Source organism: Parambassis ranga, chromosome 15 (assembly GCF_900634625.1).
Source record: "Parambassis ranga chromosome 15, fParRan2.1, whole genome shotgun sequence".
Taxonomy (NCBI): Eukaryota; Metazoa; Chordata; class Actinopteri; family Ambassidae; genus Parambassis; species Parambassis ranga.
In genome coordinates, this window is record NC_041035.1 from 7,584,931 (window position 1) to 7,604,264 (window position 19,334).

General features: G+C 42.1%; 1 protein-coding gene across 3 annotated transcripts in view; it reads right to left on the reverse strand.

The window, feature by feature from the left end:
* The window catches only part of LOC114447310 (cGMP-dependent protein kinase 1), a 70,240-nt gene extending 52,037 nt beyond the window's left edge, over positions 1-18,203 (reverse strand). Inside the window, exons 1-2 of one of the 3 annotated variants that reach the window (XM_028423506.1) lie at positions 17,650-18,203; positions 9,861-10,027 (exon numbers count right to left, since the gene is read on the reverse strand). In XM_028423506.1, the coding sequence (XP_028279307.1) occupies positions 9,861-10,027; positions 17,650-17,906 (424 nt within the window). In that variant the 5' untranslated portion in view covers positions 17,907-18,203. Of the gene's footprint in view, positions 1-9,860; positions 10,028-13,864; positions 13,985-14,043; positions 14,735-17,649 lie in introns of those variants that run through there. The other 2 variants (XM_028423505.1, XM_028423508.1) reach the window with 2 other exon arrangements.
* Positions 18,204-19,334: the final 1,131 nt, after the last annotated feature.

The window sequence follows — 19,334 nt, forward strand, 5'->3', positions numbered from 1 at the left end:
CATTGGTCATTGTTATAGTCCTGTCACGTGTTTTATCTCAAGACTTCCTTCCTCTCCCTGTGCTACAGAAATAGGTGCAAGAGTCAAACATTTGCTGACTGACTGATGGAGAACTTTCAGTTTGTAGTGCTGCAGTGCACCCAGCTCACCTTCATTCATCTTCTGTCTTTTCAGAAAACACTGCTGCCACCATTGCTTTTAAATTGATATGAGGCAAGTTATATGTACTGCTCAGGATCTGAGAACAAACCTGATGTCAAGCGTGCAACATTTTTTTTTCTGCAGGAACAACAAAAGAAAATAGAAAGAAGGAAGAGGAGAAATGTGAAAAGGAGGACATAAAGAAGATAAAACTGACGAGGACGGACACCTGATGCTGTATAGGTGAGCACTGCTGAACATCATATCATTTGAGATGAGAGCACTTCACTTTTTTTTTTTTTAAGCTCCACTGAGGCACCCTCACACTGGGCTCCCTGCCAATGGCGTGAAGGAAAATTGCACTGCAGTTTTATACAAGTGATTTTAGAGACCTACAGACACTAACCAATGTGTGTTGTCCACGGGAAATGGAGGACAGCTGGTTTCATCCTTTTTACATCATTTTACCTAGGAGACAGGGATTGGGCAAGAACATTCTGTAGCACCATATGTCTACTCTTAGATCCCCTCGGTATCACACTTCCACTTTAATTCCGTGGAGCTGAGATTTGACAGTTAAAATCACTTGTCTAGAGCCCCTCTGTTTTCATTAAGACATTATAATAAGCCTGGTTTCATCCCTGCTACTCTACTACTCATCAAACTGATTACAGCAGCAGTGTTGACAGGCTGATTGATGGGCCACGCAGGGGGCAATGAAAATGATCGTTTTATATTCACACACCAAATCACAGGCTCATAATTAGCTGTTAGCGTCCTTGCCATGTGCACATACTGAAGGATTTCTCTTATGCAGACCAAGCTTAATTAGACAGCTTCAGCATCAGAATACAGATTAACATGGCATCTAAAGTACCACAATAATGGGCCTCTTTCATTTCCACAGCCTGCTCTCATTTAAGTGGCTTCCAAGACACACGAGAAGGCACTTATTTGTTGTCTGAATGTAGGAGACAAATATTACACCTGTAGTATTCACATGCACCAATGAGTCACATGTCTAAATTGAGGTTGCAGTGTAAGAAGATGCATCTTTGTGGACTTGGAGGTTGAAAAGAGTGTTGTTAAATGAGACAGTCTAACCTTCAAAGGGTTTTTTTATTTGATCAAGCATCAGAGAAGCGCAGCTACCCTCAGCCACTAAAGATCTGTTTGTGGCCAATCATCACACATCACACAAAATATTTTGCTTAGGGATGCTGCCATGTTGGAAAAGGACACCGTCTTGGAACCAGAGTTAATCATAAGGTTAAGATGTGTAGCACTGTTGATGTTTTGTCCATACACACACTCACTCCAGCCACAAGTGAACCCTTTTACCTTTGTGTGTAGCTTGGCTGCTCTATAAAATCTTGTCCATTAGTGTCACAACCTTTCAAGAGAGTCTGCAAAGGAGGCTCATTAAAATAAGGAAAATGCAGCAACTAGCCTGTTAATAGCTCATATAGTCTGTGCTCTGATTGCTTCAGTCCAGTAGCTGTCAATCACAGCGGCTGATCGTCATTACTTCCTCCTTTTATAGCCAAACAAAACTACAAAAACGTGCATTTTAACACTGATCAGTGTGATAAGAACTAGGTAACAAGCCATAAACGATCACTTGAAAAAAACATTTGAGGAGTACTTTCAGTTTTTAGTTGGATTTGGTCCCCATCCACTAACATGGAGGAAGTGGGGTCGATGACCAATACTGCAGCCAGCGTCTAGGTCACAGTCAAGATGTTTCAGCCTCAAATCTGGAGCGCTGTCATGTTATCCATTTTATATACAATCTATAATTGAGACACAGCTGACAAGTCTAGCTGAGCCAAATGCTATCACATTTGAGAAAAGTCCTGATTCTCTGTGGACCAACAATACCTACGCCAGCTTTCTGTCATGTGGTTGTTGAAATATTTCATCCTGGACTACAACAAAGCAATTGACCAACACAAGGCTGTTACACATCCTTACAATTATTTCTGGCTGTTTAAAGATTACAAGATGTTTGAAGAGCTGAGGAATTTTTTCATCTATTTTGCTCATGAAACAAATACTTTTACTGCTTAAAACAAGACGTAGTATGGGAAAAGATGAGAGGGTACAAACAGGGTATGCTGTCTGACTGTATCAGAACTTTACACATAAAGTTGGTTTATTGTACTTTGGACAAAATAAAATGAGAAAATGAGAATTCCCATGGTGCAGTGGAGAGTATTTGGAGGAGGCAATCAAAGTTCAAAAGGAGATCAAAGAGATGAATTTTAACTCGGGTGGCTCAATAAAAAAAAGTCTGCTGTGAGAGAAAAGAAATTTAAAATGAACTCTTATCTTTGAGTCCTGTAAACCTTGACTCCACTGACACTGATTGATGAAAATGGCCTTTCCAAGCCCACAGAATCCAGGCCTCTTCATGTAGGTGAGTTCACTGTAAACACCAAGAGTACTTTCATCAACACTCTAGGCTAGAATACTCTAACATCACCTTCAAGCAGTCTGCAGCTATTGGAATAGGTGTGTGCAAGGATTTGTCCATCAGTGTAGCAGAGCAGATTACTTGTCTCCTATCTTGTATCCTTAGTATGAACCTCAGCAAACATAGCTTATCCAGTCACAGCAGACTCTCAGCATTACTCCCAGTCTGTGACCACCAACTCGCCATAAACATACACTCAAACAAGTAAGCACACAACACACTATCTTCCCTAGCCAAAGAATAAGGTTTCAATAATTTGCATAATATTCTAAGCCATTTTTGGTGCCAGCTTTCCCTTCCACCTTTTGTGTCACACACACACACTCTCTTGGTCTCATCGTCTTTCCAGATGAGGAACTTTCAAAAGCGGGGTTAGCCACAAAGGGGATAAAGGCTCAGGGATCATTCACAAATTACTCATTAAATCCTGTTGGTAGGTGTATTCATCTGCCCCTATGGACTGAAAATGGAGATCAATTCTTATTCTAGGTGTCAACAAAGGCCATCACACACTAATCAGCGAGAACCACAAGACAATGAAAGGAAAATAAACACAGAGTATGAAGAAAACAGCAGAATGAAAATAAGGTAAGATAGGCAGGTGGGTGAGGAGCAGCAAAGGCGAAGAAGACAGTAACGGAAAAGATGCAATGGGCAAGTGGAGGAGGGTGGTGACAAGAGGACAGATTGGGGTCAAAGTTGGTAAAATGTGAAGAGGAGTGATGGAGGGAAACGTCCGCATCTCTGGTGTCACGTTTGGGCATTTGAACCGATAACTTGCAGCAGTGTGTTGGTGCAAAAGTGAGAGAATGAAAGAGAGGGAAAGTGACAAAGGGAACTACTTAGAGGTGGAGAGGCCAAATGAGAAACGGCACTTGCCAGAGAGAGAGAGAGTATTTTCTCTTGGTGTTCGGAGCAGATGGGGCTCTGCTTACCATAGGTGAGATTATTAGTCTGCAACACACGCGTACACACCATTTGCACATAAATGACACATTAGCTGAAGTTATAGTCTTCTTGATAGATGTATTTCAGACAATTAGGCTTTTATATGTCAGTATGCAGGTGGATGTTGGTAACCTACCCGAAAATCAATAAGCCACCTGAATATGGTGCAGTTCATATGAAACTCCATTTCCTCCTCTCCTTTCATTACTCTTCCTAAATAAAACATCCATTTCTGATAAACCTAAAGAGGATTCACATGTGATTATTTCACTGGTGAAGCTTAAAATTGGATTTAATGCAGGGTGCCAGAAAGTCTTCACATTACTTTTCTAAAGTGCATTAACAATAGCATCATGTGAGTAATAAACTGAATAACACCTATATATTTCCAGAGGTAAATTAAAAAAAGGCATATCTCTGTGGCAGTTGAGGCAGCAGCAGCATAGAAAAATGTTCTTACACACCTATTTTTACTCAATAACATGCTGCTAGCTTCTCAGCACTTGCTTCTATTTCATTACTGAGAAGAGTGGAGGGATTGCAGCGGTAATCACATTTAAGTGGACAGATTCATGGCCACCAGCCGATCCTGACTGATTTGTTTTATTTTTTTTTACTCAGACGTCATTCCAATCACACCCCCCTTACCTTTTTCTCTTGATGACAGGTTGATAAACCTCCACCGAGTCTCCTTAAAGTCAACAGCCAATGGATTTGAACGGGGCCAGCTACCGTATGTGTGACTCGTGTCAAAGATGGTATTGTATGTCATGTTACAACAGTGTGTACACACACACACACTCACTCAATTTTACATTTGTCAAAACTGACTTTTTTTCTAGCAGACTGGCTGGAGGCTGAGCCAGCCTCAGCGGTGAGTTCAGGCGTTGGCTGCTCTACAGTGTAGCAGTTGTCATGTCGAATGTTGGCTACATGCTGTACTCTCATGGGCCGATCAAACCAAATATCTGTGATCTTCAGCATTTTACTTTGCTGAGCTCCGTTTCCCAAGATGCTACTTTGACAGCAACAGCAGCAGCAACAACTTAAAATCTGCATTAGTTAAGTTGCCAGGCAACAATGCAGTCCAATGGATTTGTGCACTCACATTTCTGTAACCCAGTACATTCTCAGTTTTCACATCGCCAGATTAATATGCAAATATATCATAATAATAATGACCAGCTGATAGTAGGACTGCAGAAGCTTCTCCTGTTGGGATGGTTATAGCTGAAGGTATTAAGCAAAAATGTACATGGTATTTCTACCTTGTTCTATATATTGTGTCATACCTGTGACGGTGAGTCACACTCAGGTACCCTGGGTGATTACATCTCTAAGCTCTGTTCAAGATGAGAGAGGAGCCCATCTACGTTTACTCTGCCTCATTGGCTAGAGAGCATCTCTCTGAAGACTCCAGCAAGGCAGAAGGAAGCGTCCTTTATCCATAGCAGCTGTCACAATCTCAGACTGATGCATTAATTCTTTTGGTCTCCTATAGATTCATTGGAATCAGCTGGAGAGTTGGCTGGCTGGTAGAATTGATTTTTTGGTTATGATTTTTTTAAGTTGAAAATTAATTTAGAAAGGTCAGCGTGTGCTGGAGCTTTAAAAATATCATTTTCATGTCATGTTTTAGTAACACAGCCTGTGAGGTAGAACACAAGGTGACAGGGAGGTGATAAGGTGCTAGCAGAAAAGGGATTATCACGGGATAAAATAGGCCATGAAATTAAATGTAAACACACACCTGTGCCTCTCATCTCCCAATGTTGTTTATATTTGATTAGCTATAAATGCAAATGGATCCAGCTTCTGATGCTTACAACACTATCTCAAGTGTCGTGTCACACGGAGTCAAATAAAATCAAAAACTAGCATCTAGGCGCAGTGGGTAAACACCACTGTTCATTGTTATTCAGAGGTTTATCTCAGTAAAAACAGCAGGAAAAGGAAACGACTGCCAGGAGTTGTTCAGCACGATCCTCAAAATAGCACATGTTCAGACACTAAAGAAGGATGTTTAGGCCTCACTTAAACTTTTTCTTTAAGCCACCTGTCAGAATATTGTATTTCCCTCGCCTAACAGCAGGTCAAATGAGATAATTGGGAGTCTATCCAATTTGTGTATAGAAAATGTCAAATCCTGGGTGCACTCTGAAATCCCCTCAACACCTCCACCTGAATAAAATGGTCTCCAGTGCATCAATGGTTGCATTGAATATGGTAGGCTGTCAAAGAAGCTGTCAATGTGCTGTGAGCACCTGGGGTTTGGAGCTCTCTTATACTGTAACATAACCTCTCTCTTCACTCCTCACTCCTGTCTGTCCTCTCTGTGTGCTTAGTAAAGCTATAAAATATACAGTGAAGACCGACAGGTCCGTCTCCATAAAAGGTAACAAATAGAGAAAAATACATAATTCAGCATTAATATGTGTGTCTGTCTCTACCTGGAAAGGGCTTATTTTTCCTTGGATCGGCTTGTTGTCCATAATGGGTGAAAGATTCAAGGCAAAGCAGATCTAAAAAGTAATATTCCAACATATTTCAAAATAGCAGAGAGGAACTCAATATATGCTGTATGTCAACGTGTACTGTTGTTGTGGTAATTCAATTAGGGTTAGGAGAAAAAAGGCAGCAGCAACAAGAGTGCAGATAAGAACCAGGATGTTACATTGAGTATGTATGAGTTCTTAACCTCACATAAGATACAATTAATACATTCTTATCCAATAGAGATTGCAGAAAAGTGCAGCAGCCAGAATTCTCCAGTTCTTATTCATTTGTATTTATTTTTTGTAAAGATACACTCAATCCCCTGACCCAGGTTTTCAGAACGGATTGTCGGCTTCTTTGTCCTTTCTGGCATCTGGCAGATATTTGTCATTGTAACCTACTTTTTGTAGGCCACATATTCGATTAACTAACAAAAAAAGAATTGGCAGATTAGGTCAATCATGAAAAAAAAACATTACTTGCAATGCTAAACATTTAACCTCACACAAAAACACTTACGGAGTCACTTTTTATATGCCTTAGCTGACAGGTGTAGCAGTCAACATTTAGAAACTAATCCGATCCTGTGCTCTTCGTTGGTTTGCATTTTGGCTGAGGCTCAGTGTTGGATTATTTTTTTGTCATTCAAACTAGTAATCAAATCTCCATCCACAGAGCAAAGGATTAGGCTCTGTTACACTTCTAACAAGCTTACTGTTAACACTCTACATCCTGAAGCAGCCCAGGTAGAACCGGCACTGCTGTACTATCTGTATTTAGCAAACACAGAGTTATTAGATCAAGTTAAATGATGACTAAAAGAAATTGTTGAGGTTTTAATATCAAGGCAATACTTGAGAGTAATTGGATGTGATTATATTGGATATTATCATTAGCCACCTGCACAGGTCTTTGCGGAGGACAACCAATCAAAAATCAATCCCATCTCCATAGAAACGTGAGTTTTTGTCTCCGTAGAATCAATATTTTAAGGAGGACTAATGTCAGTCACAGTCCAGTGTGTGAAACCAAAATACAACAAACATTCATTATGGCAGCTGTGGCCAAGCAGGAAGCCTCATCATAGCAGCAAGACCCAGAGCCAGAATCCAGTCTGTTTTGTCTGATCTTCAGTCATCAGGTGCATTTGAAACAATAGTCTCCCGTCTGTCATTAGGAGGAAATGTGTCTTCTCATTTTTAAAACCTTCTTGAAGTGATTTAATGCACCACACACCATTAGAATTGTGATTGTTATTAGTGTCTCGTGGTTGCATGGTGCGTAATAAACCACAGGCATCCCATAGCAAAACATTAATCATTAACCTTCCAAGTCTCAGTAATAAATGACATAACTGCTGGAGCGGTGAGCACCTCATTTGATAGGAAAATGATGTACAACGTTGCACTAAAGCAGCTTTGTGTTTGACATGGCGTGACACAATCAGACATGCTGTCACAGAATGTGATGGACATCCACAGCAACGAAGCAACAACAAAGTTGAGCCCCTTCCAGCTAAAGCTTGAAACATGTTGTCATGCAAAAACAAGCAGGACAGGGACAGATAGGATGAAAACTGCAGGCGAGGGACGCAGAGGGACACGGGAGAGAGATAAAGAGAGAGTGGCAAAGGAGCCAGTGACAGAGAGATGGGAATGTTAAGAAGATAAATATGTTAAAACTGCCCTAAAGACTTGAAAATGGATAATAATTAACCAAACATGTGATACTATAGTCACATATGACCACTGCTGAATTGCAGCCTTGCTTACTACTACATTGCAGCTCTTTCCTCTGTTACTGACAGAGAGGAAACCACGAAGTCCCTCAACAATTATTTCTCTTACACGTTTATATCTTTCGTTTCTCTCTTTTGATTCATCGTGTCAGTATGACACTTGCTCATCTGTGACCTAGCATGACAAGTCACCTCTGGTACAATCATCTTCTTAAAGCCTTCATCACTAGGAGAGATTACCTGTGTGTGATGGTTGACTGCTGTTCAGTAAAAAAATCACAGATTCTTTTCAGGCTCAGCATTTGGAGATTTGTTCCCTGGTGTTTTCCACCTTTCATCTAAAACTCTTTCATTTTATGAGCCACAGTTGTGCAATAATCACACATGTAGTTTCTAATTTCTTTTATTCATTGTCCAACACTTCCCCAAACCTTTCACCGGGTTCAGCTTCCTAGTGCACAGGCTCCAGCTGTGTTTTGCATGTGATTTGTATTATACCAGTTAAGCTCTTTACATATGTGACTTCACTCTGCAGTCTACAGATAAAGGCAACATGTGATGACCTTTTTTGCAGTGAAGGTGTGAACAGGGGCTGAAGAAGTGTTAAGATCCTTTATTTAAGTAAAAGTACTATTTTATTTTTAAGTGAAATCCCTGAAATTAAATACAACTAAAGTCTAGAGGCTTTATCAGTAAAAAATGTTCTTACATCTACAGAAAAATTCCCATGTACCTTTTTTAGAACTATTATAAAGAGCTGAAGAGCTGGGGGACTCCTTTTTGTCTTTTCCAATTAGACAAATCTTACCTGCCTAAGATATTTTTATAGATTATACAATGTAGCCTGACTCATTTTTCAATTGCATAGTGTGCAGCACCATTCACTACCCAATTCATGAGAGCTTTGACTCAATTAGGAGCCAGTGAGTAATGTGTGTTTTCAGGGAAATGGCCATAATAAAAACATGGAACCCCAACTTGTCATTTAAAAGAAGCCTCTCGGAGGCATCTCTAAGAACCAAAAAGACGTCTTTTTTAAAAAAGGATCACGCGATGATGAATCAGGGATGCACACAGTGATCAATGGAACTCAGTCAGGAAGCAAATGTGTGTGACTGTCTGTTTCAGTGCAACAAAACCATGGAGTGTGACTGATAAGACTTAGATTTAAGGGTGATCATCATGGACCCCATTATATAGTGCAGTCTCGTGCCCTCTCACCCCTCTTTGCTCGTTTGTTTTGTTTGTACTTCAGGATTATTTCCCTTTTTTGTTCTGCACATTCAATAATCTTGTGCGTTCTCCGGTTGACAGTCCTACATAGCCACAAATCTATTCGTAACGAAGTTTGCCTGAATGGGGCATCTGGGAAATGTCTTACCAACCCAATAATAAAAGTATGTAGCCAACAATAGAGGCAACAATCAATTTTCTTGATTCCTAGTAAAATACTAACCTTTAAATGTCACTGCTTACCGCTTCTTAATATCTTTAGGATCTCCCCAGCTCTACAGACATGTTTAGGTTTTAAGGAATTGTCTTTCTTTTTTATAATCCTTTAGTCACACTTCCCTTGCAACCTTCCGTTAGAGTCAAAGAGGTTACAAAAGTTTCTACATTGTGTATTTAATCCTTATTATGTCCAAGTTCACCTCTATATAATGATCACTTATATCACTCAGGCATTGACTGAGGCCAATTTCCCGAAGGTCAGATCTATTGTCAGGAACGATGGCTCTCTGAACATTTTATTGCAGTATCACGTGTCACAAATGTCCCAAAGTGGACGCTGTGTTGCTGTTCCTGTCATAGGAGGAATAGAACATAAAGGACGCAGCATGTGTGAATAGTACAGCATCACAAAGTGTTGTCATTTTGTCATGTTGTCCTGAGGAAAGTCATCAATAATGCTCTTTCATTTCTTGTCAGTGACAGCCATGATAAGAGTTTTTGAAGACAGACATGTCTTCACCAATCCAATGAAATCCAGCCATTACATACATCTCTTTAGAATCCTTCTACTCTTTCTACCTGCTCTCTTTCATTCGTGTGTGCATTTACCTTCCATAACGTAGACCAGCGAGCCCACATCGCCCTCCTTAATGATACAGCTGTCTTTTCCATACTCCACAGGGTACATGCAGTCCACAATCTCTTGGATCTGCGACAGCTCAAGGTTCTTCATGAAGTCGTTGTCTAGGATGGCCTCCTTGATCAGATCCTTGGACCTGGAGGCAAGGTAAGACAAAAATAACTCTCATTATACATAAGGTACAGCATCACAAAGAAAAACCTTGTCTAAGAGCAAACATTTTTCAGTGAAGAATGTTGCTAGCAGTCTCAATCAAACGGCACAACAGTTTTTGAAAACATCCTTTTAATCCCAATTTAAAAACATCAAGGTGGATGTTTTTTTTTTCCTGTTAAATAGTAAAATGCGTTCTTAATGGAGGCAAATTGTTTCAATTCAGGAGTGCACCTCTGAAAGCCAGCTAAGCCGTGAGACTGCACAGTCATTAGAAGATTCCACAAGAAAAGAGTAAAATTGTAATTAACTGTAAACCTAATGTCCCATCATCAGGGTGTGAAAGTCAGGCGTCCTTAAAGAAAGAGCCGGAAAAATGGACAGGCAGACGACAGTACGAGAGGTTACATTATGACACGTCAGATGTATCGCTGTCAGGTATTTGTTTGAAACAGGTGTCTGTGTGTTGACAACAGGTGAATGTAGGCAAAATGCACTCAAGTTTGAAACATCAAAGCGAGCGTCAGCCTGATCCTCTCACAGAGACACACGAGTGCCGAGAGAGAAATCTGAGGGGGAGCAGATCCTGAACAGTCAAGATCACTCATTCACTGAAGCGTGTCATCACCACAGTCAGAATTCTGTGCGGCTGCTTTTGACTGAGTGTCATCTAAATAAACGAGGTTAATAATATGTATCAAGGTTAATCCAGCAAGGAGACCCTTCCCACTGAGGAGGGAAGCCTTCATAGCCTAATTCATAAATACAGAGAGAGTGCCTGCTATGTGAGTAGGATTTAAAGGCACCGGCTTACAGCCTCTTGCCTTTTTGTGTGCAAGGTGCCCTTTTCACAGACTGATTTTTTTTTGGCGCATTGTTGACACTGATCACCCGAGGAGCTTATAGTTAAAAGGGCAAATAACCTGTGTATGCTCCCAGCAGCAAAGTCCTTCACAAACCACACAAACAAAACTTCCATATCAACAGTGCATTAGCTTTTGCTACTTTATGTCCTGACAGCAAACTCCACTGCACATCCATGTGTCCATGAGCTCATGTTTTGAAGCCAGTGTCTTACTTCTGCTCGTGTTGAACTTTTAAGGTCACACGAATGCTTCTCCAATACATTTCGATACACTATCATATCTGAGAAGAAAACAGCAGCCAAAACTGGGAGATGCCAATCTCAGCAGAGAAGCAGCAACCGTGCCCAGCAATTCAAATTCCAGCTTCTACCAGCATGTTAACATTTCAGGAGCATCAGACTTGTTTTGAGTCACACATACTGAAATATCAATAGCGTAGTTCTTATAATTTATGTTTTGTCATTCAACAGTCAAGAATTTTGAATCAGGGCCGGCTCTACTACATTAATGCCATCATACAGTTGTTGATGAGAAAACACGGACCAGTTACTGAGGTAAAAACTGGCTAAACAAAGTGTTATCCGTAGGTTATATTTTTGATTGATATACTAATCACAGTGAGAGGTCACAGCCCATTTTCCTCCTGAAAGGTTAGCCTTCTCTTTTATTAGGAGAGGAGGACAGATTTTCATCCTTAGGATTTTAATTGACTTGAACTTTGGACAGTGCTGCTGATGCTCCAACAGCGTGACTGTGGATGACTCAAAAGTCATTATTTTCTTCTGCCCCTGAGACTCAAAACATGCTGCTGCTGAAAATTTAAGAATTCAAACTGAGGTGCCTCACTTACTTCCAATCTGCGGCATGTTTACACCTCTATCCTATTTCAGCAGGAGGAGCGCATGATTTGGATTTCATGTTGAGAGCTCTCATTAGGGTTCATGGTGTAAACCTTAATAACAGTTTAAAATCCTGTTGTTTTTTTTAAGTTGCTACTTCACAGTATGCTTACATTCCTGTAGAGCTAACAGACTGCACACATTATTTCTAATAATATACACATTATTTTCCCATAGCTGCTCAGAAACGGTGCCTCAGTGACCCTGTTCCTGTCATATTTACACCCAGGAGATTTCTGGGCCCCTTCAATCGCGTCCATCATTTGTGTAACGTCTTCCAACCAGACTCTTAGAAAAACATCTGTTTCTCCCTCCTTTGTGAGGATGACATATTTGCTTTCATCCACTAGTAAAGTTTGGGGCTGAGCAAGTTCAGCCTTCCTTATATGGATAAAATATGCTCTTTTAGAAGGAAAAAAAAGAAGAAGGGTAGCAGAAAAGTGGGAGAGGCAAACAGAAATAAGAGGAGGGAGAGACAGAGGTGGATGACTTATGTGCAAAGAATTGGTCTATGGGCCTTGTAAAGAAGATAAAGTGGGCGACAAAGAAAGAAAAATATAAACATTTAGCCAGATCCAACAGGCATAATTGCTACTCTTCAACAACCAAAACAAAATGAAAATGTAATGGAGCAGTTTGAGCTCTCGGAGCTCACAGCCGCATCATTCATAAAAAAGACAAAACAATATATACTTTCAAGTAAGCACTAAGAAAATTAAAAACTGAATTTAAAGCCTGGATGTGAATGAGTTGTTCTACATCTAATAAAGCAAGTTGGATAATGATAATGAAAACTGTGTCCGAGCATGCTCGAGTCATTTGCACTCAACCGTCTGGATGCTTTTCCAATTGTTTTTGTTATTTTGAGATAGAGATTACAAAGAATTTGAATTTAAATCAAGAATGTGAAAAGGTGTAGAAGACTCTTGGCTAAAAGTTAAAGCTGCTGTTGAAAGTCTTGATGGAACTTCCAAAAGACTTCTGCGTAATAGGACATTCATTTTCACTGCCTTCAAGTTTTCCTGTGGGGAATGTCATCAGAAATAATTAACCACCGCTGGCATAATCTACCACCTTCTTGGCATATTTCTACTCCAGCCCTAGACACAGGTCTGTGAGATGCAGCTTAATGGAAACAGGCACATACACTTAGTGTGAGTGTGGTTATCATAATGAAATGGACTCTCAACTATGTGCAACAGGGAGACCAAAAATCCCACACACACACAAGAAGAGGGTGCTTTTCTCCAACACGCACAGCTGACAGGTGTAACAAAGACTAATGGCCTTCTTCTGCTCAAACAAAATAACCACCTTCATTTCTGAGTCTTTGATGAAAAGAAAGAAGCTTCCTTTGTTTGCGTGTCTGCAGAAAAAAGACATTCTTATCTGACACACTGATCTCACTACTAATCTAAAACAGTTTTTTATTTTTACTTTTTTCTCATTTAAGACTGTTTAACATTTTTGATTAAAAAAAATGTCCTTAATATATGAAATTTGTCTATATCTTCGTTCCACTGAGGGTTCAAAGCACCACCAACACCTGGATTATTCCACAACAGAGGATTCTTTTAGTGCCACTTTCAGTTTGAGATCTAGCTCTCCTGTTGCGGATCAGGCTGTGCAGGAGAGAAGTGTCGCTTCAGAGTTTGCAAAGGAGGAGAGAGGGAGATCAGGTGCAGGGGTTTGGGGGTGTTCTAGGTAAACATGCACAGAGCCCGTTAAGACTGCCTGTCACAGAATCACAGCTTGTATAAAATAGGCGCTGGTACATTACACAGAGCTGCCACCACCGGCTTTCTAAAGCTATAATTCCTTGTCACTGGATGACATTTCGTTTCTCTGTCATGTCCAGCCTATGATCAGGCTTATTGATATTCAGGTGAGTGGCTCAATACCATATTGATAACTGTCACGCGTGACAGCTTCCTGATATTTATTGAAAACAGCGTGGCACATTTTTCTAAGCCTTTGCTGTGCGTGTGCGCGTGTATTTGTGTGTGTGTGTGTGTGTGTGTGTGTGTGTGTGTGTGTGTGTGTGTGTAAGCCCACCTCGACAGGCGCGCTACAGGTGAAGTACCTGCTGCGGCACAAGCAACCTTACGCACAGGATTCGGCAAGGTGACAAAGATGAGTAAAGTCATGCTGGAGTGCCACAGCTCATGCAAGCATATTATTGTGGTGGTCATTAATGAAAGTAAATATTATGCAGGGTAATTGTGGACACCTACTGTGGGCTTTTGGGGTAGAAAGGTAGGGTGACATGGCTAAGATCCTGGATGTCGAAGGCAGTGGGTTCGGCCGAAATCGCCTGCCTCTTGGTCCGCTGCTGCTCCTGCAGCTCATTCTGTTTGTGGACCTGCTGCGTTGCCGGTTTGATGACAGAGCGATATTTGTCCAGCTCGTTCTGTAATCTCTGTATAAGCTCATCTTTCTGGTCAAGCTCCAGTTCCAGTTCGTCGATGAGTGCGTCCCTCTGGCGCAACTCCTCAATCTTCTCCTGGAGCGCGTACTGGAGGTCGCGCAAGGTGCCCATTTCAATCGGCGGCAGCGACGAGCGACTTCCCAACAAGTTTATCGAAATGTATGCAGTCGAGTCTTTATCCTCTCTCCTCTACCACGCCGCTCACAAACTTTATCCGGCATGAACAGCTTCAAAGGAGGCAGCCTCTGGCTCTCCTGAGGGGTTTCTTCGCCGCTGCCTCTCACAAGCGGATGTTAAGATATGTTTGGTAGTTGTCGCGATTGCCAAGGTGAGCCCATCAAGTGTCTCGCAGTCACAATTACGGAAAGTTAACAGTCTCTCTCTCCTTCTCCCTCTCCCTCTCTCTCGGTCGTTGCCTCCCTCGGTGATGTGACAGCGGAGGACCGTCCTCCCCGTGTGCGTCAGGCTGCGACCCAGAGAGAGCGCATGGCGAGAAGGGCGCCTACAGGAATCTGTGGCACAGTGCAGTCTGCCACTCTAGAGAGAGAGAGAGCTGCGCTCGTCTCACATGAATAATAGAGTCAGTGAGAAAGCAAGTGCGCCGGAGAACCATGTCATCATACCTCAGTAACTCGCCCTAAGGCTGCTGAATTTCAAATAGATGCGCACAGAGGCCTTAATGGAAGCTGAAGGTGATAGAAAGCTTAATGAACCTCAATGGAAAAATAAACAACGCGGTTTCGCTTAGAACAACGGCTCCCCTGTTTGTCATATGGTGGACTTTTTAGTTTTTTGTTGTACCTGCTTGGACATACAATTATCAACATTACTTGACTCTACCTCTAATCTTTTGGCTGCTTAAATTTAACTGATGATTTGGGTAATAATTGACGAAATGCTGCTTAACTCGTAACTATACTTCTACTGTGACAGATGTAAAAGTGGAGTACATCTCCTTTTAGGCAAAAACCTGATCTGAGCAACTAACAACAGCAGACAGCAGCAGATATGAAAATGCCAAAGTTACTAAGGCTCACGACTCCTCTCAGCACCTCTACATTCTTCATCTGGTGTTGTGTGCGCTCTGAGCACCACTGGTGTTTGTCCACATTACCCCAATGAGTCATCTGAAGCTCAGCAAGCAGCATTTGGCCTCATGCACTCTGGACAAATTCAGAAGAGGATAAACTGCCAAGGACAATCTGATAGGATGAGGAGTTACTGAGGCTAAAACAACAATTACTTTGCTGAGAGGGTAGGGCATCACAGGCTGACAGTGAGGACAAAAAGCTTGGGTAACGAGATTTCTTGGGCCGGAAGGTTAGGCGTTTTTTTTTTTTGTGATGGTGTAAGGCATCTTTTCCCTGTCAGAGACCATGTAAACAAGTCTGGATGGAGACAAATGGTCAACAAGAAGAACGCAGGTGCCCTCTTGTGGTGGGTTAGGGGATCGACTCAGACAGACAAGAGTGGCATGCCTCTACAGGCAGAAAACGTATTCATGATGATGCTGCTGTGTAAAAGTAATGCAATATTAATGGCTGATGTAAGCTGAATTGTTGAGAAACAGGATGCTTGTTTGATTTCAGAGGAATTCAGGATAAAGCTGTGACAATCAAACACACATCTGCGACAAAGCACAAACTGTACCACACCTGTTCCCAGACATCACAGAGGCACACAGAGTAAACTTCAGTTATGTGTGAAACTTTAAATGAGATAAACAACTGTGAGGAACATCTGCCAACCAATCAACCAGAGCAGCTAATTATCTGTTTAAGTCATTCAAATACACACTTCTCAAAAAGATTTGTTTTCTTCTCAGATACAAAAACGCAATTTTCTTTTTCATCCTTTCTTCCCTGAGCTGATTACAGCTACTGTTTCTTTTCTTTTTTTTTGAGAGAAGTTTACTTCATAACAGGAAACTGTAGGTGCCTGGAGATCAGGGTGTCTCCGGTCCAGAGCTGCATCCCAACATCCTTCTCTCATCATCAAAAAGGCCCTCCCACCGTCCTTCAAAGCACCTCTGCGCTTTAAATTTCACCTCTCTAGCCATCCAGCTCAGCCCTTTTCCTATGCAGATCAATAGAAACAGGATCCGTTGCTCCATGCTGCGGTAATCCGAGGAGCGAGGCGGGCTGCCACCGCGTGGTGCCACGTCCCTGACTCTTAATGGGTGGGGTGAGGGGGGTCACACTGTCTCCGACCCCATGGCGGCCCCAGCGGGCACATCAGTTCAGGTGGACACGGAGAGCAATCATCTCACCGGTGCTTTGCACAAACTCAAACAGTTTTACTTCCAGTTTAGTGCACACAGCATGGCCCCATTCAATTAGAATGTACGCCCCATTCAAGCTGTCAGCAGCTAAATATAGACAAACTGGCCATTTTGAATGAACCCCAGTTCTCCAGAACTCTTTATCCTCCTTATCTATAAGTTGTTGGTCATTATTTCTCAATGAACCTACACCATTCATGACAGTCATTCTGAATGTTACTGTCTTTTCACTGCAGACCTGAGCTTAATATTAATGAGTGCAAATGAGGACTTTCACTGTCTGCACTTTATTAATGAAGATTGGAAATTGTCTAGCCATGTTAATAAAGTTAACCTCATTGTCTGCTGGACTAAGTGAGTCAGCAGAGTGATGTGTGTGTGTGTATGTGTGTGTGTGTGATCAGTAATTTCTGTCCTTAAAGAACCTTGATTAGATAAATGAAAGGATCGAGACAATTTGACTTTGTCCAACTTTTGATCATAACCCAAGCCAAATTATGCTGAACAAAGAGAAGCCAGCTGGGTGGGTGGTAACATCAGACCTCACGTGAAAGCCTCAAAATAAGGATGAATACTCTGTGAACCAAAAACCAGAACCTAAAGGAGGTGAAGGAAGCATATGGTCAAACAAAGCGTTTTCTAATGGAGTATTAAATATCCTCAGACATGCACTTTGGGTCCTCAGCGTCCAGCTACTAAAAGCCAATAATGCATCGCACTTCTTCCTGTGTGCGTCCTGTGGGACTGCCATGATGGATCTGATCAATTAGGAGCTCTTTCTGAAGCTCGTCTTGAAGCTGCGTCATCGGCCCCAAGAATGAAAGTGGCCGTCCATTCATGGCAAACCTCTCAGTAAGAAAAAAGAGGGCTAGAAAGGCGACAGAAAGCGCTGTGTGGTGCCAGGACAATGAGGAGCCACTATAATCAGTGTGTGTTTGTAGAGTTTCTCTCAACGTGCGTTGGCACATTCCTCTTGAAACACAGTCGTGCCTCCTAATATCAGAGTCACAGCTTACATTCTGCCAGTGCAAAGACAAACAACACTCTGAAAGATGTTTGTAAGACGGGACACAAAGCAGACACATGGGCGTAACAGCAATAAAGTACCGCCGCCTGCTGAAACTGCCTTACCAGTCGGACTTGGCATATTTCCGAAACGACTGTCTTGACAGATCCTGGTGCGTCTGAGGTTCCGCGGAGATGCCCTGCGCCCTGCGGGTCCTAGGTCCAATAAGTTGAGCGCTGGGCAAAACAGACTGACATTTGTGCAATTTCCTCTTCAGTTCATGGATCTCATCTTCCCGGTCCGCCAGCCGCCTCTCCAAGTCCCGTATCCTCTCCTCCTTTAGCAGCAGGATCTTGGCAAAGTCGTCCTCCAGGTCACTCATGTTGAAATCTGCGCTAAACTTTGCTGCGATTTCTTCTCGGTGTGGACAAATAGCGATTTAACTCCCTGGCACTCGCACAGGTTTCGAACGCGGACGCGGAGCTTTCCTCTAAATACGCGCAGGATGATGATGCTCCGAGCGCCCCCTTCACTGTCCACTTGTTTATTTCGGAAGAAAAGAGCAAAGTGGTGTTTAAAAAGCCGGGGATGGAGCAGCGCTACACGCTACAGTCCGCCGAGCCTCCGGGGAGCCGCTGATGATCCTTCATTGAGAAACCAATTACAGCAGCTCTTCCTCTCAGAGGACGCACGCAGGCCGTCAAAGTGGGCACTGAAGAGCCGAGGCAACTCCTGTAGTTCACCGCCTCTCACGCTGCGAACACACCACAGAGGGAGCCCAGCTGCTGCTGCTGCTGCTGCTGTCTAATATTTACCTTCTACGAGCACTGCCCTAAGCTGCCATTTAGCGACAAAGGCGCACACATCAACCTCCCTGACCTAACCTATTGCAAAAAATCAATTGTCCCGCACCCTCGTCATGGGACAGTGGCCTGCACTGTTTACAATGGCCACATTATATATATGGAGTCGCACACATCAATAAAGAGAGGCAGATGGCCTTTTATAGGCCCCATATAGATCCTCTTATGGTCTTTTGCTCCTGTTATTCCAACTATTTGCGTTTTTCTAGGATGATTTAGCATTTTCTTTTTACAGTTATGATTCAATGTGAGCTCAAAGTCTGATTTGCCAAGCAAAATATTACAAAATGATTCATTAAAAATCTGAAAACGAATGTGAAATTCATTGTGGCAGAAGATAAAAAAGAGGCTGTTACTGCAACATGAAGTTAACTGTGAAAACCATCCACAGTGTGTTATCTTACTGATTAGACTAATCAGTAATTACACATTGTGGCAACACTGCTCATCACTTTCATCCTCTGTGGGCTGCACAGAAGAAAAAGTCCAGTGATGGATCAACATTTCTCCATCTGTAAGATTAATGGCTGAACCCAGCCCGTCATTTCTATGCACCATTTTTCATATTACTGCCTAAATCTGTTTCAACTGAATGAATTCATTGGGAGAGGAAGAAAAAGAAGTGAGCTCATGGGCGCTGGGGGGATGTTTCATTAACATTCTGAGTTAAAAATAGAGTGAACAGATCGTCACTTTGCTGGTGTAGTTCAACATATCTCACCCTTGCCTTCTTATTATTCTAAGCACCTCTTACTAGGCTGGGATGAGTGCTTGTTGTCGGAAGCTATATTGATCTATTTGCAGAGTTTTATTACACATTATTTGACATTTCCTCTCTTCCTTAAACCTGTGGCTCACCTCCGAGCATGATGATTGTTGTAAAGCCTCTCCCTTGTGATAGCCTTCTTAAGCCCTGCCCTGTGTGATAATTGTGCTGGGAATTATCA